Raw genomic sequence first — 27,313 nt, forward strand, 5'->3', positions numbered from 1 at the left:
TGTGGAGCACGGGCTCTAGGCGCGCGGGCTTCAGTAGTTGTGGCTCGCAGACTCAGTAGTTGTGGCTTACGGGCTTAGTTACTCCGCGGCGTGTGGGATCTTCCCAGACCAGGGCTCGAACCTGTGTCCACTGCATTGGTAGGCGGATTCTTAACCACTGCGCCACCAGGGAAGTCCCATGAAGCAGTCACAGTTTTTAAAAATTCACTTTTTCTCATTTCGAAACCTGACTTTCATGTTGGAATCAAAGCTCTCTACTCTGCCCACTCTCACCCCCCAAAGGAAAAAAAAAACCCTTAGTCTGGATCCTGGCGCGTTGGGGGAGTGGGTACCGCTTGGCTCTCACACGCGTGCCCCCTGCCCCCTCGTCTCCCAAGCAGTGGCCGGCATGGCTGGGCGGGTGGGTGGAAAGAGCAGAGGCAGTGACAGTGGCCCACTCCTCTGTGTGAGTGGCAGCTGCTTCCCTGTCTCCCTGTCTGGACTACGGGCTTCTTCTGTGAGGCAGCCATTCACATGTGGGCTCTCGTAAAACACATCTGGCAGCTCTTTGGGGAACCCTTGGCATTGGAGATCTGACGTGATCTCCTCATTCCCCTGCTCCACAGTCAAATCACCTTCGTCCTCTTGCTTCTTGGTCTCCGCATCTAGTAGGCTGCTCTCCTGGGCAAAGTTCTTGCAAAACGACTCAAGCCTCGCTGCCTTTGTGGTGTCCCCTAGACCCACAGAAAACCCAGGTGTCTTTGCCAAGACGGGTGGCTGCCCCGATGTTTGCGGCCGTCAGCTCCACCGTCCCTTTCCTGCATGCATTACTGTGTGCATTCTCATCCGCCCCCCGACGACTGTTTACTGTTACCTAACAACTTCCAAATCGTTCTCTCGAGCCAGATCTCTCCTAAGTTCCCAGACCACATTTCCCATAGCCTAGGGTGTCCTCTCACCATTATTTCCCGGATCCAGTTCCCCCCCATGACTTAAGCATCATCCTGGTTAACGGCATTGTCTCCTCCCATTCATGTAACCCAGGAGCCTGGGGGTCCTCCAGCCCCCCTTCGCTCCCCGTAAGCCAGTCCTGTCTCCCAAATATCTTCTTTTTTTTTTTTAAGATTGAGGAAGCAATTTGATTTAATTTTCTGAACAATAAAATATACAATCACTACTCACTGGTAGGCTCTTTTGCCTCAATTCAAATACCCACTCATTTCAAGTAAAGCACTCACTTTAGGTAATGACCAGACACAGGAAACGGAAAAATCTGGATGCTAAAAGTAGTCACAAAGAGCACGATAATATTCATGGTATAAAACTCCAGAAAACCAAAGAACTGTTGGAGGGGGACTGTCACCACGTACAGCAGTTATTCACTGCATATCTTTGCCCCAAGAACAGTATCTATTACGAAGACATTTCAATTCTAATTTATACTAGTTTATACTAGTTCATATTTACATTGTAAAAGTTATTCCTGGATCAAATGTTTAAAAGAAAGATGTTAAAATTTGTAAGGTTCAAAGACTATCTACAAATAAGAAAATGACTCAGAAAAAATTACAAAAATGGGCAAAATAAATCAACAGCAATCATACAGAAGAGAAAAGTAAACGGTCAACAGAAGTAAGCAAGTATGTTCAGCCTCATTACTAGTAAGATATCAGCAGATTAAAACATCGTGTGAATCCCTCCCCCTTTTCTCTGTCCCCGCCCCTTCTTGGTTCTGGTCCTCAGTATTTCCTTCCTTTTACTCCAAATCCCATCTCCTTTAGACTTGTACACTGCGGTCAGGGTGGTCTCGCTAAGACACAAATCCCGTCACATCACCTGACTGCTTACAACTCTTTTATGGGGACTCCTGCTGCCTTCGGACCAAAGTCCAGTCTCCACCCCATGGCCTCTGAGGCCCCAGCCTGGGAGCAGCCTTTTTTTCCTTCTTCTGCTTCTCTTTACGCCCCACCACTGACCCTGACTTCCCTGCTCCATAGCCGCGGTCAACCACTGATAGAGGCCGGGGGGCGCGGCGTGATGCTCCGAGACCCAAGCTTTCCCTGCCCTGTCCCCGTTCATGGAGGGTCCTCGTTCTCTTTGTACCTGTGGTCCAACCGGACACTTCCCCTTGCTTTTCAAGGCCCAGAGGGAGTCTTCTGCTCTCAGAAACATCCTCTGGCTTCTTTTTGCTAATCATCCTACCCACATGGTCCCAGGCATCGCACATCTTCCTCTCCCCACCCCCCAGGTGCCCCTGGGTCACTGAAAGCAGAGACTATACCTTATACATCTTGATAATTTTAGGACCAAGCCGAAAGTTCCTGGCCTTTCGTGGGTGCTCAGTGCTGAATAAGTATGAATAACGAATAAAGGCACACCTGAAGAGCTAATGTGTTCGTATCCTAGCTAAGATGTGTTGTAGTAACCATTTCCTTAACGGTGGTTGGCACTGAGTTCAGATACTAAGAAGTGACCCTAATGATCACTGCGGATTTATATTTCCCACTCCACTGGCCTTGGCAGCCCACGCAGTACTTTGTTATTTTCATTATGTTGTCTTCTCACTCTTCCTTGTGAGTGAAGGAGAATGTAGCAGCGTCGGAGTCACGTTCTGGCAGGGAGATGGGAAGGGCATCCCAGGTGATGTCCACAAAGAGTAAAGATCCGTGGGGACTGTGATGGGAAGCTGGACGGTCTGGGCGTGATGTGCTGACAAGGCCGCTTCCTCCTACCAGTCTCGGCCTCAGCCGCAAGCCTTGGGGACACAGCCTGCCTGCCTTCTTTATTTTTTTTACTTTATTTTATTTTTGGCCGTTCCAGGTGGCTTGCGGGATCTTAGTTCCCCAACCAGGGATCAAACCCGGGGTCCCAGCAGTGAGAACGCCGAGTCCTAACCACTGAACCTCCAGGGAATTCCCTGCCTGCCTTCTTTATGAGCGTACATTGTTCTCTGCGGTCCACTTGGGTTCCTTTTGATCCTTCTCACAGCTCTTGAGGGCTCTCCAAGGAACTACCAGGGCTTATGAAAAAGGTGTTGGAAAATCAATCTTGGGCACGTTTGCAAAGTAACGTGCCTGTCAGCAGGCTGTGTCTGTGTGTCTGCGGCGGCCCCCATCACCCTGGGACCTCTTCCCAGAGGTTGGAAAGCACCTCCTCAGACTGTGGAACTCATTGGCACTGGGACTAGCCTGGGTGCCCGTCAGCCTCTCCAGCGCCATAATCTAATACTACTAAGTGGGTGATAATACTAAGCGGGTGAGGGCCGGCTCTCAGCAAGAGTTCAACATCTCTCCTCAGGACTATGCCTGGAAACTCTGCATCCAGGCTGCCGGGCCCATATGCCACCTGGGGCTCTGGCTTTGGTCTCCACACAGACTCCTGGCCAGTTTCTTCATCTGTAAAACGGGCAACTTTACGTGATTACCGAGGTTCCATTGAGATTGGCAGGAGGGATCTCCCCTTTACTCTTCCCGCACTAATATTCCTTAGTTTAGATCCCTGTGTATGAATCTGGAATTCCTGGTCTAGAGGACAGCATATTGAATCAGAAGATGGTTCTCTGCCCCGTCCTACAGTGAATGAGATAAACGCTGTACAAAAGAACACGATGTCTTTGAGCTTCAATTTCTAAACCTACAGATGAAGGAAATTAGAACTAGATGATCTCTAAATTAGATGATCTCTAATGAGAACTAGATGATTTCAGCTCTAAAATTCTGAACAGACCAATTAAAGAAACCCTCGGGCCCCAGTAAAGTCACAGAGCCTGGACTCTGAGAGACCATAATATGGAAATGTGTCCCTTGATCAAAGCAGAAGGTAAACATGCAGTATTCCTAGCGCAGAGTCATCTTTTCCAATTTGTTAATGCTTACCTAAGTCTGTACTGCGTTAGAAATTCAGGAGCTGTGTAATCCTCTAGAATTTATCTTCGCCTTTGTAAATAAAACTGTACAGTTGACCTTAATCTTATTGTTTGAGGATCACCAAGGACCGACTCTAATGGCCCTAAGTGGTTCTGTGTGCAGAGAATAATGGTTAATCTAGTTCCCACTGGCTCTTCTTTCTCTGTCGGTTATCATTGTTGTTATCTTATGGAATTTAACGTGAAAAAATAGCTTAAAGTAACTCGTTACTTTTCAAAAGCAAAAGAAAAGTTTGAGGCATCTGTCTTGCGTAGCTGTGCAAAAGTGAAATAGAAATAGTATTCATTTCTGATAGACTTTCACGAGGTTCTTGAAATAGCAAATCATAATCAGGACGACTTGTCACTTCTTCAGATGTTTTATGTAGGCTATCATTTGGTTTCAAAATCTATGATGCCCTTTTGCCCGTGGCTTCTGATTTTCAGAATCTACCATGATTTAGCAAAAGCGGTGATTTATGAAGAAACTTGGCTTTGAGGAGCTTATTTTCACGAAGATATAAAGGAAAAGGGAGAATGTTAACCCTTTGAATCCTGTTTACTCTTTTAGAACAGGGGCATTCTTCTGGAATTATAGTTATGTTAAATAAAGCAGAGAAACAGAGGCATGTGCAGACAAGTATGGAAGAACCAGAGATTGTTTCTAGAATTGTAAAGTAATTTCAAAGTAATAGTAAATGTTTAGAGAGAAAATCTACAGAAAGATATAGGAAAAATATATTTACAGAGAGCCTTATATGCTATATATATGTGTGTGTGTGTATAAATAAATAAAAGGTTATATTTTAATTTGCTAGTATTTTGTTAGGATTTTTGAAATTCTCACCGTGAGCAAGTAATTTGTTAAGTCTTTTAATCCTCATGTGGGATTTAGGGAACCTGTAGTATCAATATACCTGAGTTAGTTCTCTTGCAGGTTAATTACCAACAAATTCGGCAGCTTTAAGACAAAGCAAAATTATAGTTTAAAATTCAAACTTGGGCTTCCCTGGTGGCACAGTGGTTGAGAGTCCGCCTGCCGATGCAGGGGACACGGGTTCGTGCCCCGGTCCGGGAAGATCCCACATGCTGCGGAGCGGCTGGGCCCGTGAGCCATGGCCGCTGAGCCTGCGCATCTGGAGCCTGTGCTCCGCAACGGGAGAGGCCACAATAATGAGAGGCCCGCGTATCGAAAAAAAAAAAAAATCAAACTCAAAAATACATTTCAAATGATTATAGAGCAGTTAATTAGTCTAAAGTAGACATTTTTAGGTCTTATCAATTAAAGTATTCAAGTCCTTAGATTATAACTAACTTCTTTTTTTCTTTTTATTTATTTATTTATGTTTTCATTTACTTATTTATTTACGTATTTATTTTTGGCTGCGTTGGGTCCTCGCTGCTGCGCGCGGGCCCTCTCCAGTTGAGGCGAGTGGGGGCCACTCCTCGCTGCAGCGCATGGCTTTCTCGCTGCGGCGGCCTCTCTCGTCGCGGAGCACGGGCTCCAGGCCCGTGGGCTTCAGCAGTTGTGGCACACAGGCTTCAGTGGTTGTGGCTCGCGGGCTCTAGAGCACAGGCTCAGTAGCTGTGGCGCCCGGGCTTAGTTGTTACACGGTATGTGGGATCCTCCTGGATCAGGGATCGAAGCCGTGTTCCCTGTATCGGCAGGCGGACCCTTAGACACTGTGCCACCAGGGAGGTCCCTATAACTTTTTTAGTAGCTTATTTTTCCTCTTTGCTTTTACTTTAAAATATTTTTAATCAAAATAATACATGTATAGGTATCTAAAGTAGTAAATTCATAGAAACAGAAAGTAGAATGATGCCTACTGGGGCTAGAGGTGGGGAAGGGGTACGGGGAATTGTTTGATAGGTATGGTTTCAGATTTGCAAGATGAAAAAGTTCTAGAGATCTGTTTCACAACAAGGTGCATATACTTAACACTACTGAGCTGTACACTTAAAATGGTTAAATTGATAAATTTTAGGTTATATGTGTTTTACCACAATAGAAAATACATGTGCATTTATAAAGATCAAGAAGAATTAATAGAAAAAAATATTAGCAGTTCCTTTTTTTTTTTTTATCCTCTCACCTGCTACCTAGAGGCACTTTCATTTTTTTAAAGTGTAACTCAGTGAAGTTTCTCTGTTCAGTATACAGTTCTTCAGGTTTTGACAAACAAACAGTGGTTGTACCACCACCAGAATCAAGAAATGAAACAGTTCCATCGCCTACAAAAACCTCCCCTCCCTTGCCCCAAGGCTCTGGCAACTTCTGACCTGCTTTTTGTGCCTATAGATTTACCTTTTCTAGAATGTCACTGTAAATGGAATCATCGTTTGCAGCCTAAGTCTGGCTTCTTTCATTTAACCATAATATATCTGAGATTCATTCATGTTCTTAGGTGTATCAGTAGTTCATTTCTTTTTATAGCTGAAAAAGAAATGGTATAGGTGTACCACGGTTTGTTAATCCATTCTCCAGTTGAAGGACATTGGGGTTGTTTCCAGTTTTGAGTGATGATGATAAAGCCACAAACATTTATGTACATATTTCTGTGAGAACATAAATTTCATTTCACTTAGGTTATTGACTTAGACTGGGATCATTGGGTTTTATGGAGAGTCAAACTTTATAAGCAGCTGCTAAACTGTTGTGCAGAGTGGTTGTACCATTTTGCATTCCCACCATCAGTATATGAGCATTCCAACTGTTCTGCAATCTTGTCAACAGTTGACATTTTTAGGTTTCATCTTTAAATGAAAGATTTTAACCCCTCTAGTAGATGTGTTGCTGTATCTCATTATGGTTTTAGTTTGCACTTCTGAAATGATTAATGATGTTTACCATTTTTCCATGTGCTATTTACCAAGCATGTATCTTCTTTGGTAAAGTGTCTGTTGCCCATTTTTTTAAAAATTGGGTTGTTTGTTTTCTTGCTATTGAGTTTTAAGAGTTCTTTATATATTCTCGATATAGGTCCTTTATCAGATGTGTGACTTGCAATATTTAATTACAGTCTATAGTTTGTGTTTTCATTCTTGTAACAGTGTCTTTCAAACAACAGAAATTCTTCATTTTGATAAGGTCCAGTTTATTGATATTTTTTTTTCTCTTTTATGGTTGGTGCTTTTCATGTCACATTCAAGGAGTCTTTGCCTAACCCAAGGTCTGAAGGAATTATGGTTTTGGATTTTACGTATAAGTCTGATCCATTTTAAGTCAATATTTCATATGGTGGGAGGAATGGATCAAATTGGGTTTTGTTTTCTATATTCTATCTAGCTGTTTCAAGACTATTTGTTGAAAAGCTTATCTTTCTGTACTGAATCACTTTTACATCTTTGTTAAATCAATTTGCCATATATGCGTGGGACTGTTTCTTACCTCTCTATTCTGTTCCGTTGCCCTACACATCTGTCCCTTTACCAATACCACACTATCTTGATGAGAGTTACTTTACAGAAAGTCTTGAGTGGGAGCCCTTCAGCTCTATTCTTCTAAAATTGTTTTGCTTATTCCACTTCTTTTACTTTTATGTACACATTTTAGAATCACTTTGTCATTTTTTAATAAGAAGTCTTGCTGGAATTTTGATTGGGATTACGTTGAATCTTTACATTAGTTGGGGGAGGGGGAATTGACATATTAACAATATTGAGTCTTTCAATTGAACACAGTGTATCTCACCATTTATTTGGTTCTCTTGGATTTCCTTCTTCAGTGTTTTATAGTTTTCAGCATACAGATTTCATACATATTTTGTTAAATTTATATCTATTTCATGTATTTTTATGAGATAAATGGAACTTTAAAAAAATGTCAGCTTTTGGACTTCCCTGGTGGCGCAGTGGTTAAGAATCCACCTGCCAATGCAGGGGACATAGGTTCTATCCCTGGTCCGGGAAGATCCCACATGCCATGGAGCAGCTAAGCCTGTGCGCCACAGCTACTGAGCTTGCGCTCTAGAACCTGTGAGCCACAACTGCTGAGCCAGAGTGCCACAACTACTGAAGCCAGCGCGCCTAGAGCCTGTGCTCCACAACAAGAGAAGCCACCGCAATGAGAAGGCCACACACCTCAACGAAGAGTAGCCCCCACTAGCCGCAACTAGAGAAAGCCCGCGCACAGCAACGAAGACCCAATGCGGCCAAAAATAAATAAATAAATAAATTTTTATGATGTCAGCTTTTAATTGTTCATGCCAATACGTAGGAATATAATTGATTTTTCTGATTGAACTTATATCCTGTGACCTTGATAAACATTCTTATTGTTAGTTCCTGTAGTTTTTTTTGTGCATTCTTTGGGATTTTCTGTGTAGGCAATCACATTATCTGTTAATAGGATAGTTTTATTTTTTTCTTTCTACTCTGGATGCCCTTTCTTTTGTCCCTTCCTTCCTTTCTTTTTTTTTTGCCTTATTGCCTGCCTATTACTATTACCTCCAGTATATTGAACAGTATTGCTGAGAGTGGACATTCTTGCCTTTTTTCCAATCTTAGGGGGAAAACATTCATTCTTTTGCCATTAAGTGTGATGTCAGCTGAATAGTTTTTGTATATGCCCTTTATCAGGTTGAAGAACTTCGATTCCTGTTTTGCTGAGAGTTTTTATCATGAATGGACGTTGTATTTTGTCAGATTGCTTTTTCTGCAACTATTGAGATGATCCTGTACTTTTTCTTCTTTAGTCTGTTGATATAGTGAATCACATTGACTTTTGAATGTTTACCTTGCATTCTCAGGATAAATGCCATTTGGTCCTGATATATTTATTACTCTTATTATATATAGTTGGATTCAAGTTGCCAAAAATTTTTAAAGAACTTTTGCGTCGCTGTTCATTAGGGCTATTGGTCTGTCATTTTTTTTTCCCTTTTTTTAAAATAATGTCTGCCTGATTTTAGTATTAGGGTTATGCTGGCCTTGTAGAATGAGGTGGGAAGTGTTTTCTCTTCAATGTTCTCGAAGAGAGTTTGTGTAGAATCGGAATAGTTTCTTCCTTAAATATTTAGTAGGATTCACCAGTGAAACCATCTGGGCCTGAGTTTTTTGGGGTAGGAAGATTTAAATTACAAATTAATTTTAAAAGTGGACTATTTTAGTTACCTATTTCTCCTTGAGTGAGTTTTGGTAGTTTGTGTTTTTCTAGGAATTTGTCCATTACATCTAAGTTGTTATATTTACTGAAATAAATTTGATATGCCATGTTTTCTTTTCACTCAGTTCAAAATACTTCCCAATTTCCCTTTTATTTGACCCCCGTGGGTTATTTAGGTATGTGTTATTTCCAAGTATTTGGAGATTTTCCAGATAATTTTCTGTAATTGATTTTCTGCAATTGATTTCTAATTTAATTCCATTGTGCTTATAGAACATGCTTTGTATGATTTGAACCCTTTTAAATTTACTGAGACTTATTTTGTGGCTCAGAATACGGCCTATCATGGTAAAAATGCCAGGTGTCCTTGAAATGAATGTGTATTCTGCTGTTATTGGATGGAACGTTCTACAAAAAACAGTTAGGTCAAGTGGTTGACAGAGTTATTCCAGTATTCAGTACCCTTACTTATTTTCTGCTTACTGTCTTTCAATTACTGAGGGAGGATCGTTGAAAACTCTAACTTTAATTTTGGATTTTTCTGTTTCTCCTTATAATTCTATCGGTTTGTTGCTTCATATAATTTGAAGCTCTGTTATCAGGGTATAAACATTTAGGATTTTTATGACCTCATGATGAATTGACCCTTTTATTCATTATGAAATGATTTTAGCTCTGCAGTCCACTTTCTCTGAATCATATAGCCACTTCAGTGTTCTTCTGATTATTTGAACATAGAGGATCTTCTTCCATCCTCTTATTTTACCTAATTATGCCTTTATATTTCTTTTTTTAAAATAAATTTATTTATTTATTTGTTTGTTTATTTTTGGCTCTGTTGGGTCTTTGTTGCTGCGCCCGGGCTTTCGCTGGTTGCGGAGAGCAGGGGCTACTCTATGTTGCGGTGCGCAGGCTTCTCATTGCGGTGGCTTCTCTTGTTGTGGAGCACAGGCTCTAGGCGTGCGGGCTTCAGTAGTTGTGGCACGTGGGCTCTAGAGCACAGGCTCAGTAGTTGTGGCGCGCGGGCTTAGTTGCTCCGCGGCATGTGGGATCTTCCTGGACCAGGGCTGGAACGGAACCCGTGTCCCCCTGCATTGGCAGGCGGATTCTTAACCACTGCACCACCAGGGAAGTCCTAAAGTATTATTTCTTAAAGTCAGCAATGGTTGTGTCTTGGGTTTTTTTCTTATTTGATCTGACAATCTGTACCTTTTAATTAAGGTACTTAATTGAGAACATTTATATTTAATGTGATTATTGCTATAGTTGGTTTGAATGACTGTCTTACTATTCACTTTTTATTTTGTTCTTTATTCCTCTTTTCTTCCGTTCTACTTCTTTTAGATTGTATTTTTTCTAATGATTCCATGATATCTTCTGTATTGGCTTATTAGCTGTAACTCATTGTATTGTTATTTCAGTTATTACCTTAGAGTCTGTAGCATACATTTTTAACTTACCGCATCTACTTGCAAGTAATATAAGAACCTACAGCACTATCCTTCCCTTCTCCCGTCCTGGCCTGTGTTGTTTTTTGTCATACATTTTACTTCTACATATGATATATCCCCTCTTCACTCATATATTGTTATTATTTTTGCTTTAAATAGTCATTTATCTTTTAAAAGAGATTTAAATAGTTAAGGGAAATATCTTTTGTATTTAACTACATAGTTACCATTTCTGATGCTCTTCATTCTTCTGTGTACACCTCAACTTCCATCTGGTATCATTTTCCTTCTGCCTGAGAGACTGACTTCACAATTTCTTATAGTGTAGGTCTGCCAGTGACCGAATCCTTGTAGCTTTTGTGTGTCTGAAAAAGAATTTCATCTTCATTTTTGACAGATATTTTCACTGAGCATAGACTTATAGGTAGACAGGCTTTTCAGAATTTCCTTTCAGCACTTGAAAGATATTGCTGCACCGTGTTCTGTCAACCAGAAGTCTGCTCCCAATCTTATCTTTGTTTCTCTGTGTATGATCTAGTTCTTTTCTCTGGGCTGCTTTTAAGATGATCTCTTTATCACTGGTTGTAAGCCATTTGATTATGATACACCTTGCTGCAATTTTCTTCACAGTTCTCTTGCTTGAAGTTTGTTTAGCTTCTTGGATCTGTGAATTTATTGTTTTTAAATAAAATTTGGAGAAAATTGCCGTTATCACTTCAAATATTCTTTCCCCTCCCTTTCCCTCTTCTCTTCTTTAGGGACTTCACTAAAGATTTACTTGGTTGTTTGAAATTGCTTCAGAGTTTAATGATACTTTCTTCTTTTCTTGTTTTGTTCTTTTTTTCAGCTTTTTTTCCTCTCTGTTTTGTTTTGCGTAGTTTCTATTGCTGATATATCACTAATATTTCTCCTGCCCTGTCTAATCTGCTGTTAATCGCCTGCAGTATATCTTTCTTCTCAAATTGTATTTTTAATCCTCATAAATCTAATTTGGGTTTTCTCTATACCTTTCATACCTCTATTTAATATGCTGCTGTTTACCTCTACTTTCTTGAACAAATAAAATATGGTTATAATAATTATTTGAGTGTCTTTGTCTACAAATTATATCGTCTTTGTCATATCTGGGTCATTTTGATTGATTGATTTTCCTCATTATGAGTCATATTTCCCTGTTTATTTGTATGCCTGTTACTTTTCATTGGATGCCAGACATTGTGAATTATTGGTTGCTAGCTGCATTTTATTTAATATCCTCGAGGCTTGTTTTGGGAAAAAAATAAGTTACTTGGAAACAGTTTGATCTTTTCAAGGCTTCCTTTTAAACTGCTTTACACAAGACCAAAACACCATTCAGTCTAGAACTAACTTTTCCTCATGACTTTCCTCCTTGAATATCTGGTGCCCTGCGTTTACAAGGTTTTTGTTTTTTTTTTTTTAACCCAGGCTGGTGGTAAGACCAACTATTCCGAGCCCTGTGTGATTTCCAAAAATTGTTCTTCCTGCTTCTTTCGGGTGGCTCTTTCCCCAGCCTTGGGTAGTCTCCTCACGTGTGCTCCACAGAAGCCTGGGAGGAGAGGAGCACGGTCCCTGCAGGTCCCACCCTCTCTCTTTTTTTTATCTTTTTTCAAACAGAAAGTCACAAAAATTATAATGATTCTCATCAGTTCACTCAGTCCCATGTAATTAATTTTTTTTTCATCTTGATCTTTTGTTAGCACTTTTATGAATTCATCAGTTTTCCATTAGAGTTCTGAAAATGTTTATTCATTCAGTTCAGCAGTGTAGTCAGTTACCAGAAACCTGTACTTGTCAGAGTCGTTTCCATGAATTCCTTGAAGATGAAACCCTTTTATAGGAACATTTTTGCAAAAGCATCAGAGTACACCCAGTACTGCCTGTAAATGACGAAAGACTTAAAAATGACCACGGTTAAAGATTGATGAAAGTTCATAATAATGCAGTTGACTAGGAAATGTAGTTATTTCTGAGATATACATTTTAAAATAATAACTAGAATTATGACTTATAACATTATACCAGAACATATAAGATTTTTAGGAATTTCATGTAATGTCTGAAACATTTATATTAACATATTTCCATACAAATAACCCAAAGAATGTTTAGTATTAGTTATTTTGTTTTAATTTTTGCATTTTATTTATCTTTTTATACAGCAGGTTCTTATTAGTCATCCATTTTGTACACATCAGTGTATACATGTCAATCCCAATCACCCAGTTTATCACACCACCATCCCCACCCCCACCTGTGGCTTTCCCCCCTTGGTGTCCATACGTTTGTTCTCCACATCTGTGTCTCAACTTCTGCCCTGCAAACCGGTTCATCTGTACCATTTTTCTAGTTTCCACATACATGCTTAATATACGATATTTGTTTTTCTCTTTCTGACTTACTTCACTCTGTAGGAGAGTCTCTAGATCCATCCACGTCTCAACAAATGACACAATTTCGTTCCTCTTTATGGCTGAGTAATATTCCATTGTATATATGTACCACATTTTCTTTATCCATTCGTCTGTCGATGGGCATTTAGGTTGCTTCCATGACCTGGCTATTGTAAATAGTGCTGCAATGAACATTGGGGTGCATGCGTCTTTTTGAATTATGGTTTTCTCTGGGTATATGCCCAGTAGTGGGATTTCTGGGTCATATGGTAATTCTATTTTTAGTTTTTTACGGAACCTCCGTACTGTTCTCCATAGTGGCTGTATCAATTTACACTCCCACCAGCAGTGCAAGAGGGTTCCCTTTTCTCCACACCCTCTCCAGCATTTGTTGCTTGTAGATTTTCTGATGATGCCCATTCTAACTGGTGTGAGGTGATCCCTCATTGTAGTTTTGATTTGCATTTCTCTAATAATTAGTGATGTTGAGCAGCTTTTCATGTGCTACTTGGCCATCTATATGTCTCCTTTGGAGAAATGTCTATTTAGGTCTTCTGCCCATTTTTGGATTGGGTTGTTTGTTTCTTTAATATTGAGCTGCATGAGCTGTTTATATATTTTGGAGATTAATCCTTTGTCCATTGATTCATTTGCAAATATTTTCCCCCATTCTGAGGGTTGTTTTTTGGTCTCGTTTATGGTTTCCTTTGCTGTGCAAAAGCTTTGAAGTTTCATTAGGTCCCATTTGTTTATTTTTGTTTTTATTTCCATTACTCTAGGAGGTGGGTCAAAAAAGATCTTGCTGTGATTTATATCAAAGAGTATTCTTCCTGTGTTTTCCTCTAAGAGTTTTATAGTGTCTGGTCTTACATTTAGGTCTCTAATCCATTTGGGGTTTATTTTTGTGTATGGTGTTACGGAGTGTTCTAATTTCATTCTTTTACATATAGCTGTCCAGTTTTCCCAGCACCATTTATTGAAGAGACTGTCTTTTCTCCATTGTATATGCTTGCCTCCTTTGGCATAGATTAGTTGACCATAGGTGCGTGGGTTTATCTCTGGGCTTTCTATCTTTTTCCGTTGATCTTTGTGTCTGTTTTTGTGCCAGTACCATATTGTCTTGATTACTGTAGCTTTGTATAATAGTCTGAAGTCAGAGAGTCTGATTCCTCCAGCTACATGTTTTTCCCTCAAGACTGCTTTGGCTATTTGGGGTCTTTTGTGTCTCCATACAAATTTTAAGATTTTTTGTTCTAGTTCTGTAAAAAATGCCAATAATGATTTGATAGGGATTGCATTGAATCTGTAGATTTCTTTGGGTAGTATAGTCATTTTCACAATGTTGATTCTTCCAATCCAAGAATATGGTATATCTCTCCATCTGTTGGTATCATCTTTAATTTCTTTCAGCAGTGTCTTATAGTTTTCTGCATACAGGTCTTTTGTCTCCCTAGGTAGGTTTATTCCTAGATATTTTATTCTTTTTGTTGTAGTAGTAAATGGGAGTGTTTCCTTAATTTCTCTTTCAGATTTTTCATCATTAGTGTATAGGAATGCCAGAGATTCCTGTGCATTAATTTTGTATCCTGAAACTTAACTAAATTCATTGATTAGCTCTAGTAGTTTTCTGGTGGCATTTTAAGGATTCTCTATGTGTAGTATCATGTCATCTGCAAACAGTGACAGCTTTACTTCTTCTTTTCCAATTTGTATTCCTTTATTTCTTTTTCTTCTCTGATTGCCGTGGCTAGGACTTCCAAAACTATGTTGAATAATAGTGGTGAGAGTGGACATCCTTGTCTTGTTCCTGATCTTAGAGGAAATGCTTTCAGTTTTTCATCATTGAGAATGATGTTTGCTGTGGGTTTGTCGTATATGGCCTTTATTATGTTGAGGTAGGTTCCCTCTATGCCCACTTTCTGGAGAGTTTTTATCATAAATGGATGTTGAATTTTGTCAGAAGCTTTTTCTGCATCTATTGAGATGATCATATGGTTTTTCTTCTTCAATTTGTTAATATGGTGTAACACATGGATTGATTTGCGTATATTGAAGAATCCTTGCATCGCTGGGGTAAATCCCACTTGATCATGGTGTATGATCCTTTTAATGTGTTGTTGGATTCTGTTTGCTAGTATTTTGTTGAGGATTTTTGCATCTATATTCATCAGTGATATTGGTCTGTAATTTTCTTTTTTTGGAGTATCTTTGTCTGGTTTTGGTATCAGGGTGATGGTGGCCTAATACAGTGAGTTTGGGAGTGTTCCTTCCTCTGCAATTGTTTGGAAGAGTTTGAGAAGCATGGGTGTTAGCTCTTCTCTAAATGTTTGATAGAATTCACCTGTGAAGCCATCTGGTCCTGGACTTTTGTTTGTTGGAAGATTTTTTATCACAGTTTCAATTTCATTACTTGTGATTGGTCTGTTCATATTTTCTATTTCTTCCTGGTTCAGTCTTGGAAGGTTATACCTTTCTAAGAATTTGTCCATTTCTTCCAGGTTGTCCATTTTATTGGCATAGAGTTGCTTCTAGTAGTCTCTTATGATGCTTTGTATTTCTGCAGTGTCTGTTGTAACTTCTCCTTTTTCATTTCTAATTTTATTGATTTGAGTCCTCTCCCTCTTTTTCTTGATGAGTCTGGCTAATGGTTTATCAATTTTGCTTATCTTCTCAAAGAACCAGCTTTTAGTTTTATTGATCTTTGCTATTGTTTTCTTTGTTTCTATTTCATTTATTTCTGCTCTGATCTTTATGATTTCTTTCCTTTTTCTAACTTTGGGTTTTGTTTGTTCTTCTTTCTCTAGTTCCTTTAGCTGTAAGGTTAGATTGTTTATTTGAGATTTTTCTTGTTTCTTGAGGTAGGCTTGTATAGCTATAAACTTCCTTCTTAGAACTGCTTTTGCTGCCTCCTATAGGTTTTGGATCGTCGTGTTTTCATTGTCATTTGTCTCTAGGTATTTTTTGATTTCCTCTCTGATTTCTTCAGTGATCTCTTGGTTATTTAGTAACATATTGTTTAGCCTCCATGTTTTGTTGTTTTTTACGTTTTCTTCACTGTAATTCATTTCTAATCTCATAGTTGTGGTCAGAAAAGATAGTTGATATGATTTCAATTTCCTTAAATTTACTGAGGCTTGATTTGTGACCCAAGATGTGATCTATCCTGGAGAATGTTCTGTGCGCACTTGAGAAGAAAGTGTAATCTGCTGTTTTTGGATGGAATGTCCTGTAAATATCAGTTAAATCTATCTGGTCTATTGTGTCATTTAAAGCTTCTGTTGCCTTATTTATTTTCATTTTGGCTGATCTGTCCATTGGTGTAAGTGAGGTGTTAAAGTCCCTCACTATTATTGTGTTACTGTCGATTTTCTCTTTTATAGCTGTTAGCAGTTGCCTTATGTATCATGGTGCTCCTATGTAGGGTGCATATATATTTATAATCGTTATATCTTCTTCTTGGATTGATCCATTGATCATTATGTAGTGTCCTTCCTTGTCTCTTGTAACATTCTTTATTTTAAAGTCTATTTTATCTGATATGAGTATTGCTACTCCAGCTTTCTTTTGATTTCCATTTGCATGGAATATCTTTTTCCATACCCTCACTTTCAGTCTGTATGTATCCCTAGGTCTGAAGTGGGTCTCTTGTAGACAGCATATATGTGGGTCTTGTTTTTGTATCCATTCAGCAAGCCTGTTTCTTTTAGTTGGAGCGTTTAATCCATTCACATTTAAGGTAATTATCGATATGTATGTTCCTATGACCATTTTCTTAATTGTTTTGGGTTTGTTTTTGTAGGTCCTTTTCTTCTCTTGTGTTTCCCACTTAGAGAATTTCCTTTAGCATTTGTTGTAGAGCTGGTTTGGTGGTGCTGAATTCTCTTAGCTTTTGCTTGTCTGTAAAGCTTTTGATTTCTGTGTCGAATCTGAATGAGATCCTTCTCGGGTAGAGTAATCTTGGTTGTAGGTTCTTCCCTTTCATCACTTTAAGTATATCATGTCACTCCCTTCTGGCTTGTAGAGTTTCTGCTGAGAAATCAGCTGTTAACCTTATGGGAGTTCCCTTGTATATTGTTGTTTTTCCCTTGCTGCTTTCAATAATGTTTCTTTGTCTTTAATTTTGGGCAATTTGATTACTATGTGTCTCGGCGTGTTTCTCCTTGGGTTTATCCTGTATGGGACTTGCTGCGCTTCCTGGACTTGGGTGGCTATTTCCTTTCCCAGGTTGGGAAGTTTTCAACTCTAATCTCTTCAGATATTTTCTCTGGTCCTTTCTCTTTCTCTTCTCCTTCTGGGACCCCTATAATGCGACTGTTGTTGCGTTTAATGTTGTCCCAGAGGTCTCTTAGGCTGTCTTCATTTCTTTTCATTCTTTTTTCTTTATTCTGTTCCACAGCAGTGAATTCCACCATGCTGTCATCCAGGTCACTTATCCGTTCTTGTGCCTCAGTTATTCTGCTATTGATTCCTTCTAGTGTAGTTTTCATTTCAGTTATTGTATTGTTCATCTCTGTTTGTTTGTTCTTTAATTCTTCTAGGTCTTTGTTAAACATTTCTTGCATCTTCTTGATCTTTGCCTCCATTCTTTTTCTGAGGTCCTGGATCATCTTCACTATCATTATTCTGAATTCTTTTTCTGGAAGGTTGCCTATCTCCACTTCATTTAGTTGTTTTTCTGGAGTTTTATCTTGTTCCTTCATCTGGTACATAGCCCTCTGCCTTTTCATCTTGTCTGTCTTTCTGTGAATGTGATTTTTGGTCCACAGGCTGCAGGATTGTAGTTCTTCTTGCTTCTGCTGTCTGCCCTCTCCATCCTCTCTCTTTTACTTTAAAAAATTGTACATACCTAAAGATAGAGTGAATAGAAAAAAATATATTAGCAGTTTCCTTTTTTCCCGTCTCCCAGTCTATTCCTGAGGCAGCCACTTTTTTTTGCTTTCTCATATTTACCCACAGATGTCCATGTCATATTGATATAGTTATTCTTGCTTTTTCAATTGTAGATATTTTATAATCAAGCCGTGGTAGATAAGGATTTAACAGTTATTTATTTATTTATTTATTTTGCAGTACGCGGGCCTCTCACTGTTGTGGCCTTTCCCGTTGCAGAGCATAGGTTCTGGACGCGCAGGCTTAGCGGCCATGGTTCACGGGCCCAGCCGCTCTGCGGCATGTGGGATCTTCCCGGACCAGGGCACGAACCCATGTCCCCTGCATCGGCAGGCGGACTCTCAACCACTGCACCACCAGGGAAGCCCAGGATTTAGCATTTTTAAACCATTCTTACCACAGTTTTTTTCTTCCCTCCACACATTTCTTCTTCCCACCAGCTTCCCGATAAAGTTAATTTAACTTTTTAAAGTTAAATAAGTAGAAAGTGTTAAGAACGAATATAGTCGTGTAAATTTTATTTATGAGCGTAACTTTTTCTTTCTTTCTTTTTCTGTTTTCTGTAAAACTGTCTTTGAACTTATCTAGTTGCTCCATTAGATCTGTCCCATACCTGGCTGTACCACCCCCTGCCCCTGCAAATGCTCAAATGTATTAGATCCTGTCTCTGATTATTCCCACCAAAGTGCTGCCTCCCAAGGGTTCCCACTTCCCACATGGTTACATACCTGTTGCTGCTAAGGCTTGCTTATTAGCACCTGTCGCCCCCAGATTTCCTTCCCCCATCATCCTGCTTTTTTTTTTTTTGGCTGTGCTGCACAGCATGCGGGATCTTACTTCCACAACCAGGGATCGAACCTGTGCCCCATGCAGTGGAAGCACGGAATCCTAACGACTAGACCACCAGGGAATTCCCCCCATCATCCTGTTAATTCCCTTCCTTCTCTCCAGCATTTGAGTCCCTGGTTCATGTTTCCCTTCTTCTTTTTTTTTCTTTTGGAATATACAATATTTCTTATATTTTTTAAATTTTATTTTATTGTGGTAAGAAGACTTAACCTGAGACCCACCCTCTAAAAGTTTAACAAATACCAACACAGTATTGTTGACTTCAGGTTCAAGATTGTACAGCAGATCTCTAGAACTTATTCATCTTGCTGTAAACGCTTTTTCCTTGATTTGCTCCTCCATACTGGTGTCTGAAATGTCTGAAAATGTTCTTAGTCTACATTTACACGTAAATGATTTGGCCAAGTGAAAAACCTTTCTCTCCTAGAATTTTATAGACATTTTCTCCATTGTTTCCTGGCAGCCAGCAGAGTCTGATACTAGTACCTGTGTTTGTACCTTGTTTTTTTCTGTTTGGACGCTCTTAGGATCTTCTCTGTCCTGAGTGATCTTCAGTCTTGTGATGATGTGCTTTGGGGTAGAGCTCTCTTCACTGATTGTGGTAGCCGTCTGGTCATCTGATTTAATCTGGAGACTTGTGCCCTTCCGTTCTGGAAAAATTCTTAAATTATTTCTTTGATAATTTTCTTCCCTCTGTTCTCTATTTTTGGAGTTCATGCTATTTTGATGTCGGACCTCCTAGATTGATCCTTTTAAGTCTCTTGTGTCTCACAATTCCATCTCTTTTCTGTTCTACTTTTGGGAAGATTTTCTGAACTTTATCTTCCACCTCTTCTTTGGAAATGAAGGAAATTTAAAATATGGTTGAATTTTTCTGTTTGGATTTCTTTGGCATTCTTTCTTGTTCCAACAGTGTGTGGGACCCAAACACTAAAACATTATTTGTTGCTTATCTGCAACTCAGCTTTAACTGGGAGTCCTGAAGTTTCATTTGCTAACCCTGGTAACCCTAATCCCAGCGCCTAGTAAGAGTAAACCAGGAAAGGGGGTCCCTAGGCAGCAGTGATTTGGTCTGGCTCGCAGTGATGTGCTTTAGCTTCTTCCCTGGCAGTCACTTTAGATTTGCAAGGAGTTTGGACACAGGGAGAAACAGGTTATCCTATTTGAGTGGTGGATCCCCAACTGTACCTATATTGGCCAAGACAGATCAAGTTTGGAAGAAAAGCAGATGTTACTGAACCAGCATACATGCTACCAATGTGCAGAAGTGATTGGATTGGAGTCCAGGTAAAAAGGCTCTTAGGCAAAACAGAACAGAATAGAACAACAAAATCCACCTCAAAGAACCACCCTGATCTCAAATGTCCAGGCTTTTTCCTGTACTCCGGATTCCCCAGCAGAGTGAGACCTCCTGATCTCTGCCCAGTGCCTGAAGGTGACCAGTATTATCCATGCCTTTAGGGGTCTCTCCTAGAGGCATGGGAGTATTTATCCTGTCCTATCAGCTGGTCTTGGTTAAGCTCAGGGCACTAGACTCACAGATGTTCTATTTTGGAAATGGAAGAAACTTTTGTAATGGCTAGAAAGTAATTTTAGCTATTTGGGCCTCAGACGTTTCTGACCCATGGGTTTTCCTCTATAGAGATTTCCTCCAATTTCTTTACCTTCTTTTTGAAATTATGTCTTTTCAGTTTTCATATAAAAATCCATCTTAAAGGAATCTAGCCCATTTATGTGAAAGATAGGAAGAGAAATAGATTTCTAATCATATTTTTGCTTGTATATCTTTTAGCCCAGCAAATTCTCCAGAAATAGATTACAAACATTCAAGGATATATGTACAAGGATGTTCCCTGCAAGTGTATCTAAAATAGCAAAGTATTGATGATGACCATAACGTCCTGCTGTGGAGATATGGTGTAAACAGACTGTGGTTCAGATATTGGCTTCTATAGCTTAATACTTGGATGATCAGTTGAAATGAATGAAATGAAAACATAGCCAACTTGTATCTTTGTTTTCAAGAATCTGGAGCACAGGAAAAAGCCTGGACATTTGAGATTGGGGTGGTTCTTTGCTATTGATTTTATTTTTCTATTCTGCTCTGTTTTGCCTAAGAGCCTTTTTACCTGGATTCCAATTCAATCACTTCTGCATATTGGTAGCACGTATGCTAATTCAGCAACATCTGCTTTTCTTCCAATAAATAAAATCCAGTTAATTTAGTAATCTTCTTAAACTTCAGTGGGAATTTAAAATTCATTTCTTTATATGACCTTAGAGTTTTGTTTTTGTAAGCTCTTGATTGCAGCTTAAGCGATGCTTTAATTTTTCCTGTGCAGTTGGCATTCCGTTTAAACATATAAACGACTTAATCACATAGACAGTTTTAGTGATCACTGTAACTTTCAAAATATAGAAACTACCGTGTAGTAAGTAATAATTGTGCCTAGCATTCATAGACATGGAGACCACGTGTCTGCTTCCCAAATTATGATTTTTGAGGTTCCATTTACTCTGTTTCCTTTTACTAAAAATGGGTGCCTTTCCAAAATTTGTATCATGAGATAATATATATTTAATTTTTGTAAATTATAAATATGCCAACACATGTTTGAATATCACTTGTTATTCAAAAGCAAAGCCTTAAAATTTAGAGAACGATACGAACCTTACAGTAGAAAAAGGATGATACTGCCTTGGTTTTTTTAACCCAACAGAGAATTGCCCTTTCATTAGCTACCACATTCACCAGATTTGGTTCCTAATGACTTCAGACAATTTCCAAAGCCAAATGCACTCTGCCAACATTGGGTCACCTTCAAAGAATGTCTAAGAGGCTCCACTGGCAACTAAAATTTCCTAAATTAAAGGATGCTGCTTGAGGGAGAATGCTTGGTTGAGAGAAAAGACTCCATGTGTGTGTGTTTGTATATGTGTGTAAATCGAATATGTACATATACATGTTCTATGGTCAGATTTTATGTTGGAATTATTTGTGATGATACAACTTGTTTATGGATTAGTCTTTAGTATTTGTAGTTTTTTTGTTTTCTGTTTTTATAGGATTATACCATTAGAGGGCAGTATTGTAGAGGTTTAAATGTACCTTCTTAAATGTATTGAATTGCAAAGTGTTTATAACCTGTAATAATCGAGTGAATTTAAGGCCTTAGACTTATAGTATATTAAACTGCAACCTCAATTGATACATCCTTGCAAATATTTTAAATTAATAGAAGAAATTATGTAACGGGTTAAGCTATTTTACACCCAGATCTCTTAATTTTAGTTTAGAGAAGGGAATTATTTGGTCAGTGTGGCCATCAGGGTGACATAGATACCTACAGTATTTCAGTTCCTCTGATGTAAGAAGGCTCAAAGGATTGAGGCTTATAGGAATTGCACTTAACATCCAAAAACTTGCCTTACGGACTTAGTGAAAATAGATCCATGTGAGTAGGATTCAACCTGTGGATTGATTTTTTTTTTTTTTTCCTAGCTATAAATGGAAGAAGGAGGTGCAATTTTAAGGTTTATGGCTCTAGGGACATTTTGAGATCCACCTGATTACATTTGTTGGTTTCCTTTTGGCCTCAATTTGTATATGCCTAGCAAAGAATATGTACTGTTTTTTGTTTCTACACGTAATCGATAAATTCATGGAAAGGTAGAGTCTCTCAAAAAGGAAATGTGATTTTTTTCCCTCTAAAATTCACTGGCTAAGGGGAAAAAAAGTATTATTACAGTATGGTGTTATCCTTATAAATAAAACTGCCTAGAAAATCCTCCAGTTACTGCTGCCTGTAAGAACGAGATAATTGAAATCGAGACACTCGGGCTCCTGCAAGTCTTTAGTGGTGGGACTGGGCATGCTCAGTAGCTCAGACGGGTCTGGTTGCAAATAAGCAGCTTTCGCCGTTCGGCAGCCACGGGAACAGGCAGCTCCAGAGACGGGGGTCTGGCTCCCTTAAACGTAAGCACGTGCGGGTTCCCAATCGCATTTTTCGGAGCCCCTCGGCGTTTTCTGCCGGAGCACTGCTCCATCTTTCCTTGATCACGTAGGCTTTGGCGGCCCGCACCCCGGCCCCTTAGACTGCGGCCTGGGCCAGCCCACCCGAGGAGCGGATCGCCGGGCTGGGGGCGGGGTGGGGGTGGTGAGGAAGGCGGGGAAGAGAGGAGGAGGGCGGGGAAGGGAGAAGGGGGCGGTTCCAGCGGCGTGCTGGCCAATTGGCGCGGCTCTTCCCTGCATATATTTTGCACGGAGACTGGGAGTCCTAGTCTAGAGCCTGGTGGAGCCCGGCTGCCGACGTGGGAGCCTTCTCCGCACGGTAGTGGGATCTACATCTTCCCGGAATCGCCAAGCCCCAGAAGCTGGGTTTCTTTCAATTAGGGCTGCTGTTTTCTATTTCTCCCTGAGCTACATAAAGCTAGAAGATTTTTATCTAGCTCAAACAAGGCTGCTCGTATTCCCTCTTTTTTTTTTTTTTTTTCCTGCGAGGGTGTTTTTGGCTGCAATTGCATGAAATCCCAATGGTGTAGACCAGTGGCGATGGATCTAGGAGTTTACCAACTGAGACATTTTTCTATTTCTTTCTTGTCATCCTTGCTCGGGACTGAAAACGCCTCTGTGAGACTTGACAATAGGTAAATGTCGGCTGGGATAGTTTTTTAAAAATTTACTCGTGAGATACTTGTAATAATGCAGGTGAAAGATAGCCTGGCGAATTCCTTTGTCCATTGCTGAGAGGCTACGGTGACATGGATGTTGCTTTTTGAAATGTGCAGAATAGCCTTCTCTTTGCAGGTCTGGCCAGAGAACAGGCTTTTACCACATTATGTAATTTAGCCTTTGTGGCTCACTAAAATTGGGAAATGTCTGGATATTCATTAGTAAAAGAGTGGCTGGTGTGTTCTGGAGGGTGATATATTACATAGCATTAGAGAATATTGAAAAAATGATGCTAGTAACATCACGGAATTGGGAAATCCTTTTTGTCTTGGATGTTTAAGATAGATTCCATTGATCGATTTTTTTTTTTCCTTTTCAGCTCTTCTGGTGCAAGTGTGGTAGCTATTGACAACAAAATCGAGCAAGCTATGGTATGTACTGATTAAAAATCGTTTGTACTAAACGTGGGCACAGTACAAAAAGCGAGGTGTCTTGGGATGGAACAAGCGCATCCACAGTTAAACTGATGATTGCTCTCCATACATCTAGAAATGCCGGCACTGTCTCCATTCTGCTAGCGTGAAGCCACATACCACAGCTGCTCAGGAGAGAGAAAGGGGCCCTGAGGGTATTCGATGTTCTTTCCGGGACCGATTTCACACAGCCGTCGGGATTTTGGCGGAGGTCCCCCTTTTTGCTGGGGAATTGCTAGGAAAGCGCTGGCCCGGCGTGTCCTCAGGTCGTGGGCTCCTCTCTAGTGATGTGGCTTTACTAGGAATCCTAAGGTTTACCGGGGAGCCGGGAGGGGGGAGGGCCACAGAAGTGGGGATCTCCGGAAGGGGCCTCCTACACCGGGTCCAAACGGATCCCCAGTGATGGAGGCTACTGCACAATGAAAAAGAACCGGAGAAAAGTTTCGCCTTCTCAGCCTGCGCCTGGTTTTCTCCTATTTTTTATTTCCGCCTTGGCCGTTCTTTGTTATTGGAGCAGCGCCTGTGGCTCTTCTCACGGGATTCTCTGCCCACTGTTGCTAGGCAAACTCCGAACCTTTAATTCGGAGCTATAAATAACTCGAGCGCCCATTGGTTGCAACGGCTGCCCAGGTTTCTGTGATGTCAGCTTAATCACGAAAGAGGGGGGGATGGGGGGAGGGAGGAAAATGCGGCAACACGCTCTGTAGGAACTGGCTGCAGCCGGTGCTGAGGGAGGCGGTCTGGCGGGCGGAGGGAGGGACTTGGGGGCGGGGACGCGGCTACCGTTGCTCCGGGGCTGGACATCCCTGGGCCGGGCTTTTGCACGGAGCCCCAGAGCCCCAGTGCATTTTGCCATCTCGAATAGGAAACTTGAGCGTAGGCATTCCTGGCCAATGGCTGCAAGGAAAGCAAAGGCTTTAAAAAGGCTTGATGACTTAGACGTTAAAGTGAAGTATTGTACAGTTGTGGTTGTATTCCGTAGATCTCCCCTAGGGCCTGTTAAATGAGCTCTAAAGGCTGGATATGTAAATGGTTAGGGAGAGCCCCGCAAAATGATGCTTTAGAAATTCAGAGTCCGGGGAACAGTAGAGAGAAAGTTAAACCTTTTTTTTCCTCTTCTCTCTCTCCCTTTCAGGATCTGGTGAAAAGCCATTTGATGTATGCCGTTAGAGAGGAAGTGGAGGTCCTCAAAGAGCAAATCAAAGAACTAATAGAGAAAAATTCCCAGCTGGAGCAGGAGAACAATCTGCTGAAGACACTGGCCAGTCCCGAGCAGCTTGCCCAGTTCCAGGCTCAGCTGCAGACTGGCTCCCCCGCTGCCAGCACACAGCCACAGGGGACCACACAGCCCCCAGCCCAGGCAGCGTCCCAGGGCTCAGGACCAACCGCGTAGCCTCCTGTGCCGCCGCGGAACTGGCTGCTGCTGTCTGAACTGAACCGACCAGAGAAGATGGACTGGGGGGCGTCCGCGTCCACCGTCACCCATTTCATTGCTCGCTGCAAAAGAGACGTGAGACTGACATATGCCATTATCTCTTTTTTCCAGTGTTAAACACTCATATGCTTTCGGCTTGAAGAAATTTCTTAAGTTGGGTGAATTAAAGGTTAATGAGAGAATTAGCATGGATATACTGGGACCTCATGCAGCTTGGCAGATCCGTGAGAAACGGTTTCATTCATGCTGAGGAGCTGTGTGCCTTTCCATCCCTCCCCTGCTCCCCACCCCCACTTACAAGAGTTCTTCCTGCTTGCACGTGGCGTGCTCCATGGGGTTCCGAAGCAGTGCAGCACCACTGGACTCTCCTCTCTCTCCTCTCCCCCCCCAGGAACTGGAAGGGGAGGTGAAAGTCAAGAGTGAAGCTTAGTCTCACCTCAGATGAGGAGAAACATAGTTCATTGTACAAATGACGACTGTCACCAACACTCATAAAAACCAATAGTACTGTGCCTCTTTCCAAAACAGTGGATGACACAAAACTATTAGCGTGACTGAACGGTGACAGGTAGCTGGGATCTAGGCTATCTTACCCTGAAGGTTGTTTTGCTTATTGTATATTTGTGTATGTAGTGTAACTTTTGTACAATAGAGGACTGTACTATTTAGGTTGTACAGATTGCAATTTAGATGTTTCATTGGCTGTCTGAAGAGGTGTGGGTTGTCTTTTATATAGAGATCTACGTAAAAAATAATACATGAAGAAAAACACACCTACCTAAAGAGATTTTAAGAATTTGGCACAGTTGGTCACTTTGTGTAATCTGAAATCTTCCAGCTGCTGAATATCTTGAAGTCAGTCCCGGTTCACCGAAGTCTTTCGATTGAGCTGGTTGAATACTTTGAAATATGATCAGTCCTAGCTAATGAAATGGATTTCCCAGTAGGGGTTTCTGCATATTACCTGTATAGTAGTTACCTGCATATGTTTCTGTGCATGTTCTCTACACAGTTGTAAGGTGTCACTGTATTTAACTGTTGCACTTGTCAACTTTCAATAAAGCATATAAAATGTTGATAAACCAGTGTTTCCATGTTATAGTGTTAACGTAATCGCAGTCATTTCCACAACTATTTCCAGACAAAGTTAAAACAATTCGACTAGTAAAATCCTGAAGGGGGATGAAAGGGTTGGGCAAAGTAGTGGTGCTAGTGGTTTGACTGGAGGAGTAAAACGAATCAGACGTTGCGTTCTGTCAGGCAGTAAGGGAAGAGACATAACGAAAGAGGCAAGAGCTTAGCTCTTCAGACTAGTTGTGTGACCCAGTCAAGTGGCTTCCCCCACTCGGGGCTAATGTGGGGTATTGTTGAAAGAGAGAATCTCTGAGTTCCTCTGTGGCTTTAGAATTCTAGGAGCCCGTGGAAGTTTTAATCTCTCAATGTTTACCAGCTTAGGGGAATGAACCTTACTCTGTGTATAATTCCAGCAAGCAGCTCTAGGATCAGAAGATGGGAGTTAGAGAAGCTGATTTCCACTTTAAGAACTCTGTCACCCTAAGTTGGGGTGTCTTTCCTAGTGTGGATTGAGTTCCCAGCTCCTGGGAATTTCCAAGCAAAAGATAGGATAATTCTAGAGGTTTCCTCTTCTGGGTTTGAGGAAGGAAGGACCAGATAAGGGAGTCCCTCCCAGTTGATTCCTTAAAACTATAAAATAGGTCAAGATTCAAAACATGAAGGAATCCTAAAGCAAATTGGCCCCTGAGAAGTGAGCCTGAGGGGTCCCACTCTGCTGCAGGAGCCCTGCCAGTGAGCAGGTGAACGGTAGATTTTCAGCTCTGCAATCTGCCACTCCACCCCGTGGGAGTCAGGTATTCCCCAGCTCTAAGGCTTACGGAAGCCCTTGCAGGACAGGACTCAACTCTTCTGAGTCCTTCTCTAATGTAGAACTGCTGAGAGATTGATGGGTGGATGGAGGGAACATCAGAGCTCCCCGAAAAGAACTGGACTGGGTGCATGTGTTACGAAGCTCAAAGTAACTGGTGGGGCGACCCATCTCCTGCTGAAGCAGTAAACGGCCGACTGCCTTGGGAGGTGGCGGTTGCCATGAAGATGGTTTGGGAAATTTGGAGAAGATTTAAAACA

General features: G+C 40.8%; 1 protein-coding gene across 3 annotated transcripts in view; it reads left to right on the forward strand.

The window, feature by feature from the left end:
* Positions 1 to 26,486, forward strand: part of TSC22D1 (TSC22 domain family member 1) — a gene marked incomplete at its 5' end in the record, with an annotated part of 135,336 nt that extends 108,850 nt beyond the window's left edge. The window contains 3 exons of one of the 3 annotated variants that reach the window (XM_079902681.1): positions 22,428 to 22,567; positions 23,643 to 23,694; positions 24,872 to 26,438. In XM_079902681.1, the coding sequence (XP_079758807.1) occupies positions 23,692 to 23,694; positions 24,872 to 25,129 (261 nt within the window). In that variant the 3' untranslated portion in view covers positions 25,130 to 26,438. Of the gene's footprint in view, positions 1 to 22,427; positions 22,568 to 22,750; positions 23,239 to 23,642; positions 23,695 to 24,871 lie in introns of those variants that run through there. The other 2 variants (XM_079902680.1, XM_079902677.1) reach the window with 2 other exon arrangements.
* Positions 26,487 to 27,313: the final 827 nt, after the last annotated feature.

The sequence above is a fragment of the Stenella coeruleoalba genome (genome assembly GCF_951394435.1).
Source record: "Stenella coeruleoalba genome assembly, chromosome: 18".
NCBI lineage: Eukaryota > Metazoa > Chordata > Mammalia > Artiodactyla > Delphinidae > Stenella > Stenella coeruleoalba.